General features: G+C 40.0%; 1 protein-coding gene across 1 annotated transcript in view; it reads left to right on the forward strand.

Annotated features, from left to right (window-relative positions):
• The window catches only part of LOC145777019 (uncharacterized), a 36,530-nt gene extending 14,800 nt beyond the window's left edge, over positions 1–21,730 (forward strand). The window contains exons 4-10 of the mRNA XM_082588286.1: positions 7,469–7,611; positions 9,282–9,421; positions 9,619–9,916; positions 10,565–10,662; positions 10,790–10,931; positions 20,629–20,756; positions 20,928–21,730. Coding sequence (XP_082444412.1) covers positions 7,469–7,611; positions 9,282–9,421; positions 9,619–9,916; positions 10,565–10,662; positions 10,790–10,931; positions 20,629–20,756; positions 20,928–21,132 — 1,154 coding nt within the window. The 3' untranslated portion in view covers positions 21,133–21,730. The remainder of the gene's footprint in view (positions 1–7,468; positions 7,612–9,281; positions 9,422–9,618; positions 9,917–10,564; positions 10,663–10,789; positions 10,932–20,628; positions 20,757–20,927) is intronic.
• Positions 21,731–22,540: the final 810 nt, after the last annotated feature.

Consider the following 22,540-nt stretch of genomic DNA (forward strand, 5'->3'; position numbering starts at 1 on the left):
TCTACAACAAAGTGCAACTCAAGAAAAAACTAATACATTGTCAAACTAAAATGTTTATCTTAGCACGGGGCTAAGATAACCCGTGACGTACTTTTCGCGTATGAAAACAGCTCGTATTAAGACCTGGTTAAGTCATTGGCGTATTGCAGCATCCGTGCCTTGCATCATTGAGTTCCTGTGGCGTTCGGACCGCGGCAATAGTTCATTTTAACCCTAGCTCATGTTTTGAACTTTGTACAATACCAAAAACTTGAACCAGACAAAACCAATTATGACATCATAATGATAACCAGTGCGGAAGTGATTGATTGTACATATTAAAACTTTTTGAGTAACAATTTCAAAAATAGCTTATTGTCGAATATCTCAAAAACTAGAACCAATTCAAAAAAACTAAGTGCATTTTCGGAATCAGTTGTCTTGAAATATTCTTAAATGACTTTGACACTTTGTGCCAAATTTTTTTGTTGGCTTGTGTAATCAGTAATCATTTTATCCGTGGTGTTTTATCCGTAGTGTTTGCACACAAAGATATAGGTGGTCTTCACAAACCTATATGTACAGTTGTACACTGTACACATTAACGTCTCAATTACCCGTGCAAATGTGTCAACACACCCATACTGTCAACACATGCCTTGGATATATACTGTAGTGTGCTGTTTGTTTAATAGTGCTGCACTGAATTATGTAGCAATTCCAACGCAATAAAATAGCAAAGAATTGAATTTTTTTAATGGATTTGATGTTGTAATTTTTAAAACATGAGATTAAAGTCGCTACATCATCGATGGGATATCGATCAAGAGAGGTGTTAGACAAGGATGCGTGCTCTCCTTAAGCCTTTTTTTTTATTTTATAGTGAGATCATTCTCCGGTGTCTTAAAGACGGAGCTGGCATAATCTTGGAGAAACTAACCTAATAACTTGAGATATGCTGACGATACCGTCTTAATAATAGCTGATTTAGAAGAAAAACTTCAAAATTTGTTGAACAAAGTAATAAAGAATTTGGAATGGAACTGAACGAAAAAACGGAAACAAATGACCATCACAAAGAAAAAAAGTGAAATTTCAATTTGTCAAGTTAAAATTGATGGAATAACTATAAGGCATGTAAGAAGTTTCCAATATTTTGGGACAACAATAAACTGGGACGCAAAAGATAATAAGGAGTTTAACACACGTAGTGCTCATACAAAAACTGCTTTTCAGCAAATGAAATCGATATTGTGTGACAAGTACATATCGTTCTCATCTAGGTACAGATTATTGAAATGTTATGTTTATCCACTTTTTAAGTATAATTCAGAAGTCTACAAATGGGTTTGAAATGTGAACATTCCGAAAAATAAAGTAAACAATATCACACCAAATCAGAAATATCAATTTATTGAAATATAGAATTTCTATTTGAATACGACGGAATGGCCCGTTTCGGTGAGTCCGATTCGGTGAGTCCGATCCCTTAACGGGGATTTTTTCAATTTTTTTTTTTTTTAAATTATCGGGTACCGTAGCCTAATTATATCATTGCCGTTTTAGGGTTAGGGGTTTTGGAGTTAAGGGTTAGAGGTTAGGAACTCACCGAATCAGACTCACCGAATCGGACTCACCGAATAGTAGCAGACCCGAATACGATTATACTGAAGAAGCCACACTTGTGTGGCGAAAGCTCTATATTTTAATAATTTGATTTTTATGATTTAGTGTTATATTGTTTACTTTTGTTCAAATGTTTTGTCACACCGTGTATCCTAGTGAATCATCAGTTGAATTATAGGCGCAGCAGACTGAGACTCTTGAAAAACGGCATCCCACAGGGATCGGTCCTGGCTCCACTTCTTTTCAACATCTACACCCACGGCCTGCCGACTACGGTCTCCGCAAAATACGCTTGTGCGGACGACCTGGCAATTCTCCACTCCACAAAGTCGTGGGAAAACCTAGAAGACACCTTGAGCCAGGACATGAAAACTATCTTAGCTCATCTCCAGAACTGGAAACTGAAACTCAGCGAAACCAAAACTGTGGCAGCAGCTTTCCACCTCCACAATCGGGAAGCTGATCGTGAGCTACACGTCCAGAACAACAGAAAATCTCTGTCCTTCTGCCCCGAACCAAGATATCTTGGGGTGACACTGGACAGATTGCTCTCCTACCGCCACCATTTGGTGTCACTGCGCAGAAAACTCACATCCCACGCTGCGCTACTCAAGCGCCTAGCTGGGGGGGCGAGGGCTGACACTTTGCGTATAGCAGCTTTAGCTCTTGTCTACTCTTTTGCAGAGTACTGTGCACCTGTTTGGTGCCGCAGTGATCACTGCCATAACATCGACACTGCCACAAAAAGCATCCTGCGCACAGTGACCGGATGCCTGCGTCCCACACCATTGGACAATCTCCCCATTCTTGCTGGCATCCAACCCGCTGATCTTCGTCGCGAAGAAGCCACTCTGTCCCTCGGTCGACGGGCACTGGAGCCTAACCACCTTCTCCACCACAAGATCTCTGCTCTCCCAAACGAGCACCCCCGTCGACTGAAATCAAGACACCCATTTGTGCCAGCCGCTCAACTTCTGATCAACAAAGCTGATGAACAAGACATCCCTGCGGCTGCTTGGGCGGACCATAAATGGAGTTCTGAATGGAAGCCAAACGCCACCAGACTCTATTCGTTCATCCACGACGCCGACACACGCCCCATCGGTCTAACACTACCAAGACAGGCATGAGTGCGCCTCAAGCTCCTCCGTACGGGCGTCGGGCTTTTCCGCTCAACCATGCATCAATGGGGAATGGCCTCTTCCTCCTTCTGTGAATGTGGTGCCGAGGAACAGACCGCAGACCACATCATCCATGGCTGCTCCATCTTCAAGGCACCTAACGGAGTGGAAGGTCTGCGTGTCATGGATGATGAAACCAAAGACTGGCTGCTCTCTGGTAGCCTTCCAGTGTAGTCCGGGAACATCGTGAATCTGGGGTGGTGAAAGGATAGACCAGTAGTTCCCAACCTTTTTGTTGTCACGGACCCCTTTAGACAAATTATTAATTCTGCTGACCCCAACCTAAATTTTGCCTGAAACTCAATTAACATACTATTGACTATTGCAAAGAAATTTATTTTCACACGAGTCAGTTTAATCACAGAATTATTGACTATTGTAATAATTATGCTACTCAACTACTGTAGCCTACGGTGTCATATTGCATTGCCGCTGTGACTCCTGCGGCGAATATTAGGTTAAACAGTTGCTCAAGTAAGAAAATGAATGAATTGTTCAAGAAATGTCAGCAGTATTTGAATATTAAGGTGACCCAAAGTGCCATGCCGAAACTTTTTCAACGTAAGCAAATTTAATGAGGTGGTTGTTGTTGCCTTTCCTGAACTAAACGACTGAACTGAGGTTGAGTTTTTGACAATGCATCACGCATGTCATCTTCAACGTCCACTGTCCAGTCGATTTCGATGTTGTTTTTATTGTAACAAGAGCTGAGAATCCTGCCTCGCAAAGGTTAAGTGGTTATAAATGGTAACAAAACAATAATCGCTTACTTTGCCAAGAATGGTATAGGTTTGCAGTTTTGAGCACCAAAATTCTTCCACAGTTTTTCAATGAAACTCAATGCGTAATAACTCTTACGTAAAGTTAAAAAGAAAAGTTGTTCAAGTTAATGTTGTTAATGTTGTTCAAGTTAAAAAGAAAAGGATTTCGAATCCCTGTTTCAACTTCGTTCGGCAGGTGTTCTAAATTAAAATAACGTTGAAATGAGATTTGCAGGGTTTCAAGTGTGCGCAAAATTTTTCTCTCATAGAGATCAAAACAGTTCTCATAGAGATCAATACATTCTTTTTGAGTTTCATCCATCAAGATAAGATCTAACATTGGAAAGTTAGCGTAATTACCTGCTTCCAATCTGCGTTTCCAAACCTGCAACTTGGCTAAAAACGCTTTCAGTTTTTCAGCTGCATCAATTATTGTCACACCTGGTCCTTGAATGCCACGATTAATATTGTTAATATGACCGAAAATATCGGCTAAGTAGGCCATGCCGTATAGAAAACATTTACTCTCGAACAATTTTGAGTGGGGACTTTCTTTTCCTTTCAAAAGAGTTGATACCTCATTTTTTTAGCTGCTGCAGTCGTTTTAAAACTTCTCTAGATAACCAACGCACATCAGAATGATACAAAAGTAGGCTACTCCGTAATCTGACCCTACTTCTTGACAGAGCGCTTTAAAAGTACGGTGGTTTACAGCTCTGCTTTTGAAGAAATTAACGATTTCACGCAATTCGTCAGAATTTCTTTGAGACTTACTAGTAAAGTTTTTGCTGCTAAGGCGTACCTGTGCAAGAAGCAATGGGTAACAACTAACAACCACGCGAGGAGCTTCATATTTTACTAAAGCAGCAAATCCGGATTTGTTCCCGAGCATAGCTGGTGCTCCATCCGTGCATATAGAACAAAGTTGTTGTTTTTCCAAAGTTTATCAATGTAATCACGAACCCCTAAATGCTTTCTCACGGACCCCTAAGGGGTCCACGAACCCCAGGTTGGGAACCACTGGGATAGACCCTCGGCCCCAGAGGTTCACACGACGACGACGACAAGTTGAATTATAGGAAAATTTGATGAAGAGTTTAGGAACGAAGTTTTGTTTTAGAATTCCAAAAAATTTTGAGGATTTCCTAAACTGCCAAAAAAACTGACCAAAATGTTTTGCAGCAAGTTAATCAAACAAAGAATCTCATCAGAACCATTAGAGCAGGGGTCGGCAACCTTTCCTTAACCGCGGGCCAAAACCAAAATTTATAAAGTCTTGGCTGGCCGTAGCTCACAAGTTTTCCATTAACAAATCTGTTCTTTTATAATGTTGTCACAACTTTCGAATTTATGAAACTTAATCAGACTATAATCCTGATTTTGTTAACAAAAAGCACAAAATACGACATAGGTACATTGATACATTAGACGCTCATACATTGATAGTAACCGACCAGTACAACCTCCATGTGAGTTTTGGTTTGAAAGTTTCTGAAGTTCAAAGTGTAAGTTACATATATGAGGAAAGACATCTTGCAAGTGGTTTCTCAGCTTGTTCTTGGAGAGTTTCATTGACGGAAATAGATGTTTACATGTGTAAGTGCTGCCAAATAATGACCCCTTTTTTGGCATGATTAATCAAGTTGGGATATTGTTTCCACTCAAGATATTTTATAGAAGACAAGCAGTGATACACTCTAGGCGTGACATTTTAATTTTAGCTCGTTACTGCGCTGTAGCTCAATTCCATTTGATGGCCTACTTCTCTTGCATTGTATCCACCTGAAGATCAAATGGAGTAGGACTTAATAATTTGATGTCGTTTTCGAAAGAACAAATGTCACCAAAGCGGATAAAAATTTATTTCTTCATTGTTGCATCATAGAAACAAATAACGTATTGCTTGTAGGTTTGTTCTTCTGCAGTGTAGCAAAGTGAGCACAATTTGCATTTCCCAGCTGACTCTCTGAGAGCCGTGGTTTCGTTTCGAATGTGCGTATAGGCTAGGCATCGTCTCGACTGCGCCAGCGGATGATTGAGTCAATAGGTATGTTTAAAGATTTGTCGGGTGATATGACGATTCACATCATGAACGATATGAAAGTCCCCAAAGAAGCGGAAAAAATGAAGCATAGCCCATGTTACAACCACATTAATCAAAAATTGGTGATTCGGTCATAAAATAAAGATCACTAGGCCGGTAATAGGCTATAATACTATAATTTGTAAAGCGGCTGCGGGCCGGATCCGGGCCGTAGGTTGCCGACCCCTGCATTAGAAAAAACCAACTTCAATTTCTTGGACACGTGCTCCAAAGTGAAAAGTTGTTCCTCCACTATTCTTTTTTCTTCTCCGATGCTTGACACGTCAGTCCACTGTTTTACGTCATCCTTCCAAGTTCGTCTTTTCTGCACCTCTGTCCTTCCACCATACATTCAATAACCAATTGATTTAGGTGGCTTGCCGGTCCTCTCAAAATATGGCCTGCGAATTTCATCTTTTATTGCGCTAAATAGTTTGCCTATCTGTCTTGCACTCCAAGTATTTTTTCACAGTAATTGTTTTGTTTGAAATGTATTTTTAAATGATAATTTTAGTATTTTTCTGCAGCAGCAGAGTTAAAAAACTTTGTTTTTGTGAATTTCTTTGCTGTAGGTCCAACTTTCACTTCCATATGACATATTTGGTTTAATATAACATGATAATAGTGTCAGTTGCAATTGGATACAATGCCTATAGCCAGGGGGTATTTTTGGACCTAGGGCCGTCATGATTTTAGGGGCTCGAAACTTTTCCGAATGGAACTTGAAGAAACCGCCGCATAATTTTTGGATATCTTTCGTTTTTCTGAGAAGTGTCTTGGTTTTGGACATGAAGATCTCACTGCTATCTGGCCCAAATTATCCTCTCAACGGCCCTGCAGTGCATAGCTCTTCCTAAAAAGTTCTTAAATTTGTAAAATAATGCTTTTGTTGACCAATATTCTTATTTTTTCATTATTGGTGCATCTTCTATCCTGTGTTTTAAGAGACTAGGTAGGCTATGTGTAGCAGTAACCTGTTCCAATTCCAATTGCTCTCCTTCCAGCTTGTTTTTATTTTTCTATGTTGATTACTTTTTCTATCAACATTGTCTTTGTTTTCTTTTAATCTAGTTTCAACGACAAGTTTTTGTTTTACGCAAACTGCTTTGCAGTCAGCAAAACTTGACCCAGCTACTTTGTGCAAAAGTATCAACGACGTTTTTAAAAAGGATTGTCCTCCATTCAGCGACATTTAATTGATGGAATAATTTACCGTCAACAAGACTTCAACAGTTGGAAACTTCACTCTGTCTGTCAATCTCGGTGACGGGCCTGCGTCAGTGGTTCAAAGCCTCTACAAGTATGCGAAACTACCAGGATTAAGCTCTGCGAGAAGCTTTCCCAGTCCGGGTATAAAGATTCAATCAATCAATTGCAGAACAGAAAAGTTATTGGTTGTGTTTATATATTGCATATGTCTGCCAATTTTGTTTTGTGTTTCGGATTTTGTAAATTTGGAATCAGTGATAAGGAGCCAGATGTTGTTCAAATCATCTTAAACGCCGTTTTGAAATATGGTAGCCCAAAATATATTTGTTTAAAGTATGTTGCAACGTTTAACTAATCATGGCAAACATCCAACTTTTTCACTACTTATTGTCTCATGATAAGTATTTACATTTTCAATAACATTTTTGAAGTATATTTTACCATTTTAAATCTGTAAAAAAAACATGTAGCTTTTAAATTGGCACTTGTTTAATATTTGGAAATTCCCGAACCCATCGCGTGACTCGTCTGACTTTTGATCTAAATTTTGGCGTGATAAACCTAATTATCACAAGAAAGAATATTTCCATTGTTCCAACACAACAATTAAAATGCGATGTCGTGTGTAGATGGTCACGTGACAACTACGGATGAAGAGACTGATGATGACAGCGGTTTGACAACGGAAGAGCGCAACTTACTTCTTCGTAACACGTTGCTCAATGATGCAACAGAAGGAGAAGAATATGACGTCAAACACCGACTTGAAGAGGTGTGTTCAATAGAGCGTGACAGAATTAATGTAAAGAATCAATGAAAGTATGCGAGTGCTCGGCTAATCCAAACGAGCAAATAGGTTTGCTTGTTTGCTATCGTCACAACATCGCCATCATCTTCGAAATTGCCAATCGTATCAGCACAGGCAATGTATCCTTGACAACATGCCTCATCCGAACCTCAGTCATGAGGTCACTATCTTTTGTAGCCTACCACTCCTGCAAAGTCGTTACCTTATCTTTCCAAAAACAGTTTTCCGCCAATTTATCAATGTTTGTTTGTCGTATCCAGGCTTACGCCCGGTGGTTGAAGATTTAGATTAAGCGGACGGGAAGGCAAGGAAGCCAATCTTCGTGACCACTTTCATGCATGCCTTAAAGTGTCTTACCAAAGACACAGCTGCATGCTCGTGAGCGGTGTCGAACCGGCGCCCTTTCGATTGCCGTTCCAGCGTTCTCACCACTCGGCTATGCAGTGGATATCATTGATAACTAAGTAGGCTACTTGAGTTGAATTAGTAAAATATAACTACTTCTTCTCAAAAGCTATATAGATTGGTTTATTACCACTTGTCAAAACCATTTCCAATCGTTTAATTCCAAGCTACTTTGATACGGAACGGAGTTATTCTTTATTAGGTATATGATTTCTGGTCCCATCAAAGCTCTGGTTTATATATTCCATAAGTAAAGAATGCCTGGAGTTTACTAAATAATTTTGTAAACTCCAGGCATTCTTAATAATAATTATTATTATCAAAAACTTTCCTAATTGTCCATATACGAGGATAACACAAGCGCCGGGCTGCGGTGCTACAATCTAAAAGTTTTTGAACTCGTGTTTTTATTGATTTTTCAAGTTGTTTTTTTTATCTACAGGGGAGCAAATTTAAAAAACAAGATTCTTTCATCTCACTGTCATCATCATCATAATCCATCGTCGGTTTGTTCCCCACTAGTGGGGGTGGCCGATTGTTTCCGCGCAGCAATCGTTTTAATCCCTTTTCTCCATTTCACCCTGTCCCTTGCATCTTCTTCCTTCAGTCCGACTTTTTTAAACTCATCCTTCACTTGTTGTTTCCACGTTCTTCTTGGACGACCGCGTTTCCTCTTCCCATCCACCTTTAGATCTAGTGCCTTTCTAAGAAAACTTCCTTCCTCCCTCCTTATCACATGTCCATACCATCTTACTCCATTTGCCCTTGCCAGTTGGTCTATGGTCTCTCTCATCTCTAGCATATCCAACAATTCTTCAGTTCTTTTTTCCCTTCTCGTTTTCACCTCACACATTGCTCTCACCATTGACCTTTCCGTTCTTCTCAGGATTGCCAGTTCACTCTCTCTCAATATCAATGTATTATTACGTCATCTGTTTCCTGTGGGGAGTTCATCGTGTTGGTTTATGTGCGAAAAGTAGCCTACTGCTAATTTTGTTTCCAGTGCTTTTAGTTTGTTGTGTTCATCCTCGAATTGAAAAAGTCTCTTGTGAAGTTTTATTTTAACTTTCGGTATAACGTGTAGAAAAGCTTGGGCATGCAAAGTTGATAAGAGCCCTCCTCAAGCATGTTGTCTTTTGTGGCATCAAACATAACGCCTATAAATGTTTACATGGAATGAATGCTTTTTCAGTTTGTCAACTTGGCTATTTGTGACTTGTTTGAGGCAGGCTAACAAAGCGCTCGCATCCGAAGGAATTGAGGAGGACAGGGAAAGAAGAGTCATCTTCAAACCGAGGTTGGTCGATCTCGAAGTCCCTCCTGATGACTCATCCTCATCATCATCATCAGAAGATGAAGTCGACACAAGGTGAGATACGAAACATTTGCATTGTATTTTTCTTTGAGTGCTCAATCTAACGATCCACTGCTTACTCTGAGACTATTGCAGAATAATTTTGAAATTACAATCAAATATAGTTGGTATGAAGAGGATTATTGCGGGAAGTGGTTGATTGTAATTGGCTTGTTTTGTCATATCATTCATAGTTTTATAAATGTGTTTAGCGTCGTGCGGGAGAAGATGTTAGATCTTGCGCTCGATAAACCAAGTTCTACCGTGGAGATCAACGGCCAGGTCGTGCGAAGGGATGAAAAAGTTTTGGTGGAAAGAGGTGGAAAGTTTGAGTTGGTGGAGGCAGGAGATTTGAATGGCATGCTCACTCCTAACTCTCCTAAATCCCAAACAAGCAGTCTGCCACCTATAAAGCCTCGTCCGAAGTCGGCCCCAGTAAAACACAGCAAACAACAATTTCCACATCGGCCCATATCAGCGGATAACCCACCGGCTCGTCCCGCATCTCGGGTAAAGTAAATGTCGTGAACTTAAAGTTCGTTGAATGACTCAGCGCATGTTGCAAGAAGATTCCTTCCTGCAGTGTCACCGGTCAAGGCAATTCCCAAACACGTAACAACAGTCAACAGTAGGTGCTAGAGGCCGCATGACAAGTACTTTGCAACTTTGTACATCAGCACTATGATCGTTTCTTGTTCGATTTTTCCGTTTGAAGCGCTGAGTTTAGTCAGCGACTGTATGTTTTGTTCAACTTTATTTTCAGAAATGTAAATATCGACTATTATCGTTTCATAAACCATTTAATATAGCCTACGAGATGGAGATGGAACCATGTGGTAGACCGTCAGCACTGGATGATGATTTGCTGCCGCACAAATATTTACTTTAGCAAATATCAGTGATTTAAATTTAAACTACATCATAGGAATTTAAATAAGAAGTATGCTTAAAATAAGCATAAAAATAACAGAAACGAACTTCTGCAAGACAAACGAACATTTGATAGCATTGTAGACTCATATAGGATAAAATCTATCAATGCCAAGTCTAATTAATCGCCTCCTTAGGCTCAATCCTTATCACCAGTCATGCACAGTGAACAGTCTCATCTTCATACAAGCGCCGAACAATTGTTGAGCATCTAATGTTGTCTTTCAGAACCACGGCCGACCCTTCTCTTATTCACCTGAAACCAAGGAGATGATGAAGAAACGAGCGGCTCTGAAGGCGCAGAGAGAGGCGGAGGAAGAGAAAAGGTTCTTAGCCGTCAATCAATTCGAACATTTATGGTTATATTTTCAATTGATCAAAAGAATTGATAAAACTGTTCATCTTGTGACGTCATAATATCGGCATCGAATGAACAAGCGAATGTTGTTGTAGGAGGAAGGCTGAGGAAGAACTTGCTCGTCAGGAGGCCGAAGATGCGTGGAAGTGCTGGGTGGAGAGGAAAAACGATGAGATCAGGCAGCAGAAAAGATCAGAGCAGGAGGAAAGAAAGAAACGTGACCGTGAAGCCGAAAAGGTAGCCATGGCAACATGGGTTAATGCGCTGATAATGGTAGGCACTACAAGCAGATTTCTAATAAACCACGAACCAATCAGAAGCTACGCTGTTCATGACGTCATCAAGGTTGCGTCTAGGAAGAATAAAGGAAAAAACGTAAATTCTAGCTAAATTAAATCAATGCTTTGCCATCGGTTGACTTGGCGCATTGGGTTAGGGCGGCGGTCATTACATTGACGTGGGTTCGATTCCCACCTCTGCTATAGCTCTTTTTTCTTCTGTAATTAACAAACAAGGTTCAAAGTAATAATTACATGTAATTCTCTGGCTGAATGCTGGAATGGTCACAATTGGACAGATAACGTAGCATCTCATTGGTTCGTGGTTGGATTGGACAGAAGTCCATGGATTGGATATCTGCATGTTAAAGTGCCTTCCGCTGATAATGCTGGTTCTCTTCTCACGCATCTTCATCGCTTTCACCTGAAAAATATTCCACCAAACAGGAAAGTGTTTTGTTATTTTTTGCTCTGATGACTCACGAGTTGGTCAAAACGCGCGATTCATGAAGGGAAACCAATTGTGAACAGAATTCCAAACTAAAAGTTTGGTTACTACGTTTTTGGTGCAATGCTGTCAAACAAATCCCTTTTTCGGTCTGTCCTTGGTGACGTATAGAGTGTGTTGCAAATATAATTGCTTCTTCACTGACCGGTTGTTCAAATAGAATGTTCCTATTTTAATGTGTTTCAATGAACCTATCAAACATATCAACTTTCTATACTTTTATAATAATTAATCACAGTTTAGAACTCACAATCACAAATCCTTGAAAGATTGATTAGACTGTCACGTGTTTATATCACTAAACAAGCGACTGATCAAATAACATATGGATGTCCACTGACGAGTCGCCTGTCACCGAATAAGCGGTTGCGCCTTAGTGAGCAAACAATATCTCTTTCATAAAGAGAAGTTTCGTTTTGAAATATATCCATCTAAAAATAACGTATTCTTATAGATGTGAATTGTTCGCTCCCCCCTAACACCTTGGTCCGACTTGATATCCTTACACGACAAACCTTGCGACTAATCCAGTCTACGAAAAAAGAGTTAATCTGAGTTACGTGTAAAGTAAACTGTCTCTGGATAATTTGTTTGCTTGCGGTAGACATTTTCAGTCTTGGGGCCTAATAGACAAGTTTTAGATGCTAGGTCAACTGTGAAAGTTACTAAATAAAACTAATTGAGATTTAATATAGGAGTGTTGTACGTGACAGACAATTCTATGTCTGTCATATGTCTATCTATGTCTATCTATGTCTATCTATGTCTATCTATGTCTATCTATGTCTATCTATGTCTATCTATATGTCTATCTATCTATGGTTGATCCCTAGCATATGACCCAAAGTATGAGACCTGCAAAATTCATTCATAAGTGGAGTCTTTGACTCCAATCATTTGACCCTCATTAACAATAGTAACTGCAGATGATTTAATAATAATAATAATAACTATATCAATAAAATAATAATAACATTTGCGCTCATTGCGATGACATACAGTACACAGCGATCACAAATGCGATACAACAGACGACAGGAAGCAGCGATATGACATATAGTCTTCGATTCAACTGCTCCCCTTAGTTTGGCTGGCCAGTGTCTTTGCCGAGACACAGCCGCGTGCTGTGGAGCGGTGTCGAACCCACGTCCTTTCGAACGTTGCGCGGACGTTCTCACCAATCGGCTACGCAGCCGAGATTCGCACCAGGTCAGCTACAACAGCTACCATATTAAACCAATTGATTAAATAGAAAGTGTTAGTCTTCGCGAAAACGTATTGACAGTTCGGTGGTGTAATAATTGCTTGCCTGTAGTTCACCTTGTTTACTCGCTTGCATAATCATGTGTGCCCTAGGTAATTGTACGCTTTCTAGTTCTGTACTCTAGCCTTGCCACTGATTAATCTTGCAGTTGTACTGGCAGAACGAGGAGAATAGAATTGTGCAGAACTATGTCTACCGTAGATATATTTAGTTAACCTTATATTTGTTTTATTTAAGAAAAATCACTCACCCTTGAGGATGCTATAGCTAAGGCTGAATTACTCGAACAAGTGCACAACCAATCCGGATGTCTTTCAACTACTCTTCAATCTTCCGTCGCTGCATCGTCAAGAAATGCCAATATCCCACTAAGGAAATGCTACTTTTGCTCCGGAAAACTGCACCCGGGCGGAAGGATGGAATGTCCTGCTCGGGACACTTCTTGCCGAGCATGTGGAAAAAAGGGTCATTTCGAAAGAGCCTGTTTAAAATCACAAAAAATACAAAACAATCGTATCAAAGCACAATCTACATCTGCTTCAATACTGGGAGATCAGCACTTATCGTCTGGATCTGAAGATGGCATTGTCGCTTCAACAGTTTCTTCTTATTTATTGTCGGTTTTAGCCGGTGTGCCATCCTGTTTGTCGTCTTCTTCAGTTTCCGTGGAAATAGCCGGAAAACACATCACTGCTCTTCTAGACTCCGGGGCATCTCATAGCCACATTGACTGGAAGGTTGCGAAATGGCTTGGGCTGGATCCTCCATCAGGACCCACTTCTTCAGTTTCACTAGCTCGCGTAACTCAAAATTTTGAGTGTCTTGGAAAGACTGCTGCTAAAATGACTTTATTTAATCGCGAATATGATTTACAACTGGGAGTTGGACGCGAACTTTGTGCAGACATCATCCTCGGACAAGACTTCATGGCGCTGCATCGACGGGTGATTTTTGAATTCAATGGTAAAAAAGAGGATATCATAATAACACCTTCAAACTGTAGTGTTGCAGCGGCTAAAGTCACAACACCTCGTCTATTCAAGAATCTGGATCCAGGAGTCCGACCAATCGTGACGAAGTCTAAACGTTTTAATCCAGAAGATCAGCATTTTATTCGCCAGGAAATCAACAAACTCCTTGCTGATGGGGTTATAGAGCCTTCTACTTCACCTTGGAGAGCTCAAGTTCTAATCGCAGATGACAGACGCCATAAAAAGCGGATGGTAATAGATTACTCTCGCACCATTAACAAGTTTACACTTCTTGACGCCTTTCCTTTACCAAGAATTGATGACCAAGTGAATGCCATTGCCCACGGAAAGATATTCAGCACATTAGATCTAAAGTCAGCTTATTACCAAGTTCCCCTGTGCATGGAAGATCGAGAATACACTGCATTCGAAGCCGCAGGGAGACTGTTTCAATACTGTAGACTGCCTTTCGGAGTTACAAATGAAGTATCAGCATTTCAAAGAATTATAGACGATATGCCACCAAAGCAGCGGCTAAAATCAAGAAAGCCATTTGTACGCGCTGCACAAGACCTTCTGGTAGCCTCTGGTGGAAGCCCTAGCAAACAGTGGTGCCACGCGGCGTGGTGTGAACAATGGTCAAGCAGCACGTCCCCACTTCGCCAAGTATTCAGATCTCCGTCCGAAAACCAGCTGGGACATGGCCTCTCTAGACTTGCCTCATCAAGGCGTAACCGTTTGCTCACTTGTGTTGGACGCTATGGTGCAGACATGTTGCGCTGGGGCTTGGCAGAGAGTGCTGCTTGTGAGTGTGGCGAAATGCAGACGGCAGCCCACATTATCAAGGATGGCTATACAGACCACCCCATGGTATGGAAGGCCTAATTTCCATCGATGACGACACCAGGCAGTGGCTAACCAACGGATGCCCTGACATATAGCGACAACACGAGAGAAGAAGAAGAAGATAGACGATATTATCCGCAAGCATAAACTCCGAGGGACATATGCATATTTAGACAACATCACAGTTGCTGGAACAAGTAAAGAAGGTCATGATCATAAGCTCAAAGCTCTCTTGAAAGCTGCTGATGAAGAAGGTTTAACGTTTAACGATTCAAAATCTCTTATTTGCAAATACGAAATCGACGTATTTGGCTACAGGGTTTCTCATGGAGTAATCAAACCCGATCCCACAAGATTGCAACCACTACTGGATTTACCCGTTCCAAAGTGTAAAACTGAACTTCAAAGAGTCGTTGGGATGTTCGCTTACTACGCTCGTTGGATACCTCAATTCTCACAAAAGGTACGTCCACTAAACCTCGCAATTACTGGAAACACCTTCCCCTTATCTCAACTGGCGTTACAAGCTTTTGAATCATTAAGACAAGGACTTATGAATACTTGTCTATCGTTTATTCGTGATGACTTGCCATTTCAGGTTGATTGTGATGCATCTGAACATACAATAGCTGCAACTTTAAACCAAGGGGGGAGACCGGTAGCCTTTTTCTCAAAAACACTTTCAAAATGCGAAAGAGCGTACCTGTTGTAGAAAAAGAGGCTTTAGCTATAATCGAAGCAGTTAGACGTTGGTGTCACTATCTTCATGGTAAAAAGTTTAAATTAATTACTGATCAACGAGCTCTTTCATTTATGCTTGACCCAACTAGCAAAGGTAAAGTCAAAAATGCCAAAATTCAACTTTGGAGAGCAGAATTGGGTTGCTTCGACTACAGTGTAGAGCATCGGCCAGGAGTCGATAACGTTGCTCCTGACACTCTATCTCGCTCCAAAGTGATCGCTAGCTACTCTCAACAACCCAATCTAAAAGACATTCATCGCCAACTTGGGCACCCGGGAGTTACTCGTCTTTGGCAATTCACTCGTTCAAAAAACTTGCCGTTTTCTCTAGATGATGTGAGAAATGTTTGCAAAAGCTGTCGTTCGTGTTGTGAAGTGAAGCCTCGCTATCACAGCTTGGATAAAAACCAACATTTAATACGTGCCACCAGTCCCTGGGAAAGAATAAGTATCGATTTCAAGGGTCCAGTAAAAGGTGTCAAACCATACATTTTAATGGTTATTGACGAGTACTCTCGTTATCCATTTGCTTTCGCATGCAAAGACCAATCCTCATCAACAGTGTTAAAGTGTTTATCGGAACTTTTTGTACTATTTGGCGTTCCTGGATACGTACATAGTGATAGAGGTTCGGCCTTTATGTCCAATGATGTAAAAACCTACCTTACAAGTAAAGGTGTGGCTACCAGTAGGAGCACACCATATCATCCCACTGGTAATTCACAAGTAGAAAGAACGAATCAAACTATTTGGCAAACCGTACAGTTAATGTTACATGATCGTCAACTTCCACAGGAGAGGTGGGAAGAAGTCCTACCTGACGCTCTACATGCAGCGCGATCATTATTATGCACCAGCACAAATGCTACTCCGCACGAACGTTTTCTTAGGTTTGAACGACGTTCAATGCTCGGGAAGAGTTTACCTGGTTGGTTGCTCCAACCAGGATCTGTCCTGCTTCGTCGGTTTGTCAGGAACAAGGACGAGCCATTAGTAGATGAAGTTGAATTGCTCGATGCGAACCCTAGCTTTGCACATGTTCGATATCCAAATGGCCGAGAATCAACTGTATCGACTACAGACCTTGCTCCTTGTCCGCAAAAAGAAAAACCAGCAGAAGACAACAACGTTACCGCCTCACCCGAACTACTGGATTTAAATTCACAACCTGCACCTGAATCACCAAAGTCCGGACTTGAATCTCCAAAGTCTACACCTGAAAATCCGGTTGTTGAACACTCGCACAAACCGGCCGTGATCGATGTTGAGGTTCCTGCCCTTCGCAGATCCTCTCGGGTACGAAAAGAACCTGACCGATATGGTGCTTATGTGAAACATTGATGTATCTATTTTCTTGAGACAACAAGTATCGAAATTCTAAACATGTTCATAAATCAGCGGGGAGGAATGTAATAATTGCTTGCCTGTAGTTCACCTTGTTTACTCGCTTACATAATCATGTGTGCCCTAGGTAATTGTACGCTTTCTAGTTCTGTACTCTAGCCTTGCCACTGATTCATCTTGCAGTTGTACTGGCAGAACGAGGAGAATAGAATTGTGCAGAACTATGTCTACCGTAGATATATTTAGTTAACCTTATATTTGTTTTGTTTGTTTAGCACGAATTTAAGTTGATTAAAGCCAAGTTATGTTTCTAGTTTGGTTAATATCGTAACAGGTGGTGGCTGATCCACGGAAGAACACCCAAAGTATTTGATCTCCCTAAATTTGCGCTAGATCAAGGGATCAAAACCTGTAACTGATCAAAACCGACAGCCTACAAAAAATTTTCGCACAGAAAAGTTTTTTTTACAAGCAAAGCAATTTTCTGACAAACCAGAAAATGTTCGGGCTGCAGTGTTGGGCGGTAGCAATCCGACTCCTTTTGCATTTGCATTTTTTAATTTTCCGATTTGCTTCAGGATTGCCAAAGTTTTTGGGGTTGCAATTCTTTGTTGTGACTAGAGATGTAAAAAACGAGCTGTTTTTTTTTTATTGTTTTTTTTTTTTACCTATTTTGACATTAGTTGTCACAATATGCAGCCATTAGGGTAAATTTATTGCAATAGCGTCTCTTTCAACAAACAAACAGTCTCATAACTCGTATAACTTACTTCAAATCAGACTATATGTCTGGTATATTTTTTCATTGCAATTCTGTAGATCGCAAGTCTCAACACACGAGCCATAAAGATTTTTCATCGTCTCAAATAGTAGTAACAGAGTCCTATATGGTACTAGCAATAGTCTACATCAGTGGTGGGCATTTGAAAGGAACATTAACCTAAACCTTTTCTGACAAATGCACTTACTTTTGACAGCTAAAATATCAGTGATAAGATCTCTTGCATTATGTCACAAATGATCTGCAAGAAGCGTCAATGACAAAGTGTCTAAGACAGTGGTTCCCAACGTGGGGTTCGCGGACCCCTTGGGGGTCCGTGAGAAACCATTTGGGAGTCCGTGATTACTTTGATGAATTTTGGAGAAGAAAAAAGCGAAAAGCGATCTTTTTACTTTCATTACTCTCTATGCAAATTTGTCAAGCTTTGGTAAAAAAACGAATCTCCTCGCGTGGTTGTTACCCATTGCTTCTTGAACAGGTACGCCTTAGCAGCAAAAACTTGCGTGAAACTGAATTGCAACTTGCAACGAATTGCGTGAAAGTCGTTAATTTCATCAAAAGCAGAGCTGTAAACCACCGTACTTTTAAAGCGCTCTGTCAAAAAGTAGGGCCAGATTATGAAGTACTTTTGTATCATTCTGAAGTACGTTGGTTATCTAGAGGAGAAGTTTTAAAACAACTGCAGCAGCTAAACAATGAGGTATCAACTTTTTTGAAAGCAAATAGAAGTCCCTTCTCAAAATTGTTTGAGAGCAAAAGTTTCTATACGGCATGGCCTACTTAGCCGATATTTTCGGTCATATTCACAATGTTAATCGTGGCATTCAAGGACCAGGTGTGACCATAATTGATGCAGCTGAAAAACTGAAAGCGTTTTTAGCCAAGTTGCAGGTTTGGAGACGCAGATTGGAAGCAGGTAATTACGCTAATTTCCAATGTTAGATCTTATCTTGATGGATGAAACTCAAAGAGAATGCGCTCTTTTGATCTCTGAGAAAAATTTTGCACACACTTGAAACCCTGCAAATCTCATTTCAACGTTATTTTAATTTAGAACACCTGCCGAACAAAGTTAAAACTTGGATTCGAAATCCTTTTCTTTTTGACTTGAACAGCATTGGCGATGACGATCTCAGTAAAGATGACTTAGACCTAATTGATTTAACATCAAAAGAGTTATTACGCATTGAATTTCATTTAAAAACTGTGGAAGAATTTTGGTGCTCACAACTGCAAACCTACCCATTCTTGGCAAAGCAAGCGATTATTGTTTTGTTACCATTCATAACCACTTAGCCTATCTTTGCGAGGCAGGATTCTCAGCTCTTGTTACAATAAAACTAAACATCAAATCGCCTGGACGTTGAAGATGACATGCATGTTGCATTGTCAAAAACTCAACCACAGTTCAGTCGTTTAGTTCAGGACAGGCAACAACAGCCCTCCCATTAAATTTGCTTACGTTGAAAAAGTTTCGGCATGGCACTTTGGGTCACCTTAATATTCAAATACTGCTGACATTTCTTGAACAATTAATTCATTTTCTTACTTGAGCAACTGTTTAACCTGATATTTGCCGCAAGAGTCATAGCGGCAATGCAATATGGCACAGTGCAGTAGTTGAGTAGCATAATTATTACAATAGTCAATAGTATGTTAATTGAGTTTCAGGCAAAATTTAGGTAGGGATCCGCAGAATTAATAATTTGTTTAAAAAGGGGTCCGTGACAACAAAAAGGTTGGGAACCACTGGTCTAAGACCTTACAACACTCGAAAGGAATACTTCTGTTTCAACATTTATAAAGCATTATACATCGTTGCAAAGCTATCAGTTAAAAAACATGTTTAAACAAGCTATTGGCAATAGCTTGCATTAATAAATTACCACAAACAAGGTAATGTGTGTTCTGAATACTGCCATCTTGTTTTTGCCATAAATTCGTCAACCTATTAAGTGTGCACAAGAATAACCAATCCCGGTATACTAACATCGCAGGCTAACTTCCATAAAGGGCACTTCCATCAAAGGAAAAAGAAATTAACTCATCTACATTATGTCATGTATAAAATTGCATTAATTCAATGTTTGTCAGGTTTACTGCCACAAATTGTAAAATATTTGCAACTTTTCCAGACAATATGAAAAAAAAAACAATAAAAACAAAAAACTCGTGTTTTTTTTGGCCCAAGTTTTTTTTTGACAAAAACACGTTTTTTTTGCATTTACATCTCTAGTGATAACCAAAAGTTAGTATTTTCCCAAAAGTTATATAATTTACATTGCGTTAGTTACACATACATATACACGCAATGCATAATGTGATGATCTGTGGCAAGGAGAGCTTAGCATAAACGCCCCCACAAACCACAATTTGATGCTCATCTATTTTCAACGCAACTTATTAAAAAAGAAGAAATCGGAAACGAAAAGTACAACTGTGGCCAGTTTGCTTTGGCACTCCTACAACACTGCATACATAGGAGGCAGATGTGGCCTAAATCATGTAACGTTGGGAGAATATAACAGTTTTCTCAAAGTCATATCTCACTAACCTGTTGAAATAGAAGAAATTCGAGCTTAGATTTAGCACCCCAATATTACCCTAAATTAGTTTTTGAATGCCACAACATGTAAAAAAAGTTTTAAGATGTCAAACTAAAAAACTCTTGTTGTGTATAACTGTGTAACTTGCTAAGAATTTGATTTTGTTTTGCCAAAGAAAATTCGTTTCGAACAAAGCCTTCGGTATTATAACTATTCTATTGCACTTGCAGCACAACTTATGACTAGACTGACTTTAAATCATCGCAGTATCGTACCACATTTGTATAAACTTGCCACGAAGGAGCGACTTGTGCCTCAAAATTGAGAACTAGAACAAAAACATAAAAGAAAACTGACTTGTTAGTTAAAAATTGTCCTATGGCGTTAACAATCTGAAACCTACTCTTGCGCCATTGATTAATATTCGCAGCTTATTGTTTTGAAAATAGTGTTCAATTTGTTATGATGCCTCACTTTGTCTTGTCTGTCACAGCGTGAAACGCAATAGTTTGACTTACTAAGAATTGATCTCACCTGTAATAATGATGTTCCCTTCATTCCATGCGATGTTCGAGCTGCATTACAGAGAAGTCGTTGAATCGATTATTTGCAACTTTTATGTCACGTGACAACTAATCAGCCAATAAATTGCCAGGAAGAAGGGAGGCGCGAGGCAGAAGAAGCTTACAAGGATTGGCTGAAACAAAAACGCGTACAAAGTAAAATGGAACGTATTGTGACGCAACAGCAGCAGATAGAATACGACGAGGGATGGTATCTGAGGTAAGTTTCGTATATTTGTTTAGTTTCATATCAAGTACTTCATCATTGCGAGCTTGCATCCAATCATAGGATCAACGTTGATTGATCAAGTGCCATCGTTGGTCTTGCTAGTTATTTTTAGATGACGCGTCATGTCTCAACAAATCGAGGAATGAATTGTTGACTTTGCAGGGAGCGACGAGATTGCAACCGCGCGTTCCGAATCTGGCTGCGGAATAAAAATGACGCATCGAAGAAATTAAAAGAGCAAGAGCAAAAGTTACGTAAACAATCACTGCGCGAGATGAGACGAGCCAGGAAGACACAGAAACTGATGGCCAGCATCCGGGAAGCGCAACAGATGAAATACGTCGAATATTACGGTTATCGAATATGAATGCTGCCGACGCGTTTGAGGTAGTTACGGATTTCGTGGCTCTTATATAGATTTTATCTTTACAGACTAAATGAATCCACACGTTTACATAAAGAGAGAATAGTTTTACTTTGTCTTTTCTTCAATCTTTTTGTCTTGGGTTACGACGGAAGGCCGCTTTACAACAGCTTCGCCACAAATCGATGCGTGGATACTCGTCAGCGTCGATTTGCAGGAAGAACCCCCCCCCCTGTGGTTTATACGGTGACGCCCTACCAACTGTGCAACCGCGATAGGTTCTGTGCTGCCGATTGTCGCCGGTTGCTCGTGCCCTCGAAGTAGAGTCGTTTGTATTCACATCATTTAATGAGAAGTAATTCATGAACGTCACAGTGAGCAATTCGTTGCGTGATTTGATTTGTTTCCTTGGTAGTTTTTCATGGACAATGGTCACTTGTTGTAGCGAATAGCGGTCCACATTTGCATCGTGTGAACAATTTGTGTATTGAAGGAAGTTATTGTTTGCGACACCTAATCTCGAAATATTGTTGTGGGTTCGGCAACAATAACCTTAACAGCATGTTGTAATCATGAAAGCCGAAAATAAATACAAAACTAGATATAACATGTGTGCTGTGATTCTGAAAGATAGAGCTTCGGTAGAGAGTTTGTCTTGTTGAACCATAGGCATACGAAGCCGAGCAACGTGATCAAGTTTAACATCTTCAAGTTTATTACATTTACATAAACATACAACTACGCAACAAATTAAGTATCGAACGTTTTCGACATCACAAGATGTCCTCTTCAGGAATAATATACATACAAATTAACTACATCTGAAAAAAATACAATGGTTAACTAAATCTATAAACAGAAAAAGACAAAAACTGCACAGTACTTCTGACTAGCTCAAACTCAACGATATAGGCTCCACGAGAATCAAAGGTAACTGCATCAAACGGTGTTAAACAGATCACATGATAGCCTATGGTAGAAAGGCAAGGTGCGAAAAAACTAATTTTAAAATACAGAGAGCAAGAAAGACAAGCCGCAAGCATACAATTGTCTGTTCAAAAGTGGATTGTGACGTTTTATGTACAAGGCTTCCAAGATCTTAGTTTGATACTCAGACCTGCCTCTAGACATGATCTCAAACTCAGATCTCAAACTGCAAGCAGTTTGAGATCATGTCTAGAGGCAGGTCTGAGTATCAAACTAAGATCTTGGAAGCCTTGTACATAAAACGTCACAATCCACTTTTGAACAGACAATTGTATGCTTGCGGCTCGTCTTTCTTGCTCTCTGTATTTTAAAATTAGTTTTTTTGCACCTTGCCTTTCTACCATATCATGTGATCTGTTTAACACCGATTGATGTAGTTACCTTTGATTCTCGTGGAGTTTGAGCTAGTCAGAAGTACTGTGCA

This window comes from Aplidium turbinatum, chromosome 9, assembly GCF_918807975.1.
Source record: "Aplidium turbinatum chromosome 9, kaAplTurb1.1, whole genome shotgun sequence".
In the NCBI taxonomy this organism is placed as follows: Eukaryota; Metazoa; Chordata; class Ascidiacea; order Aplousobranchia; family Polyclinidae; genus Aplidium; species Aplidium turbinatum.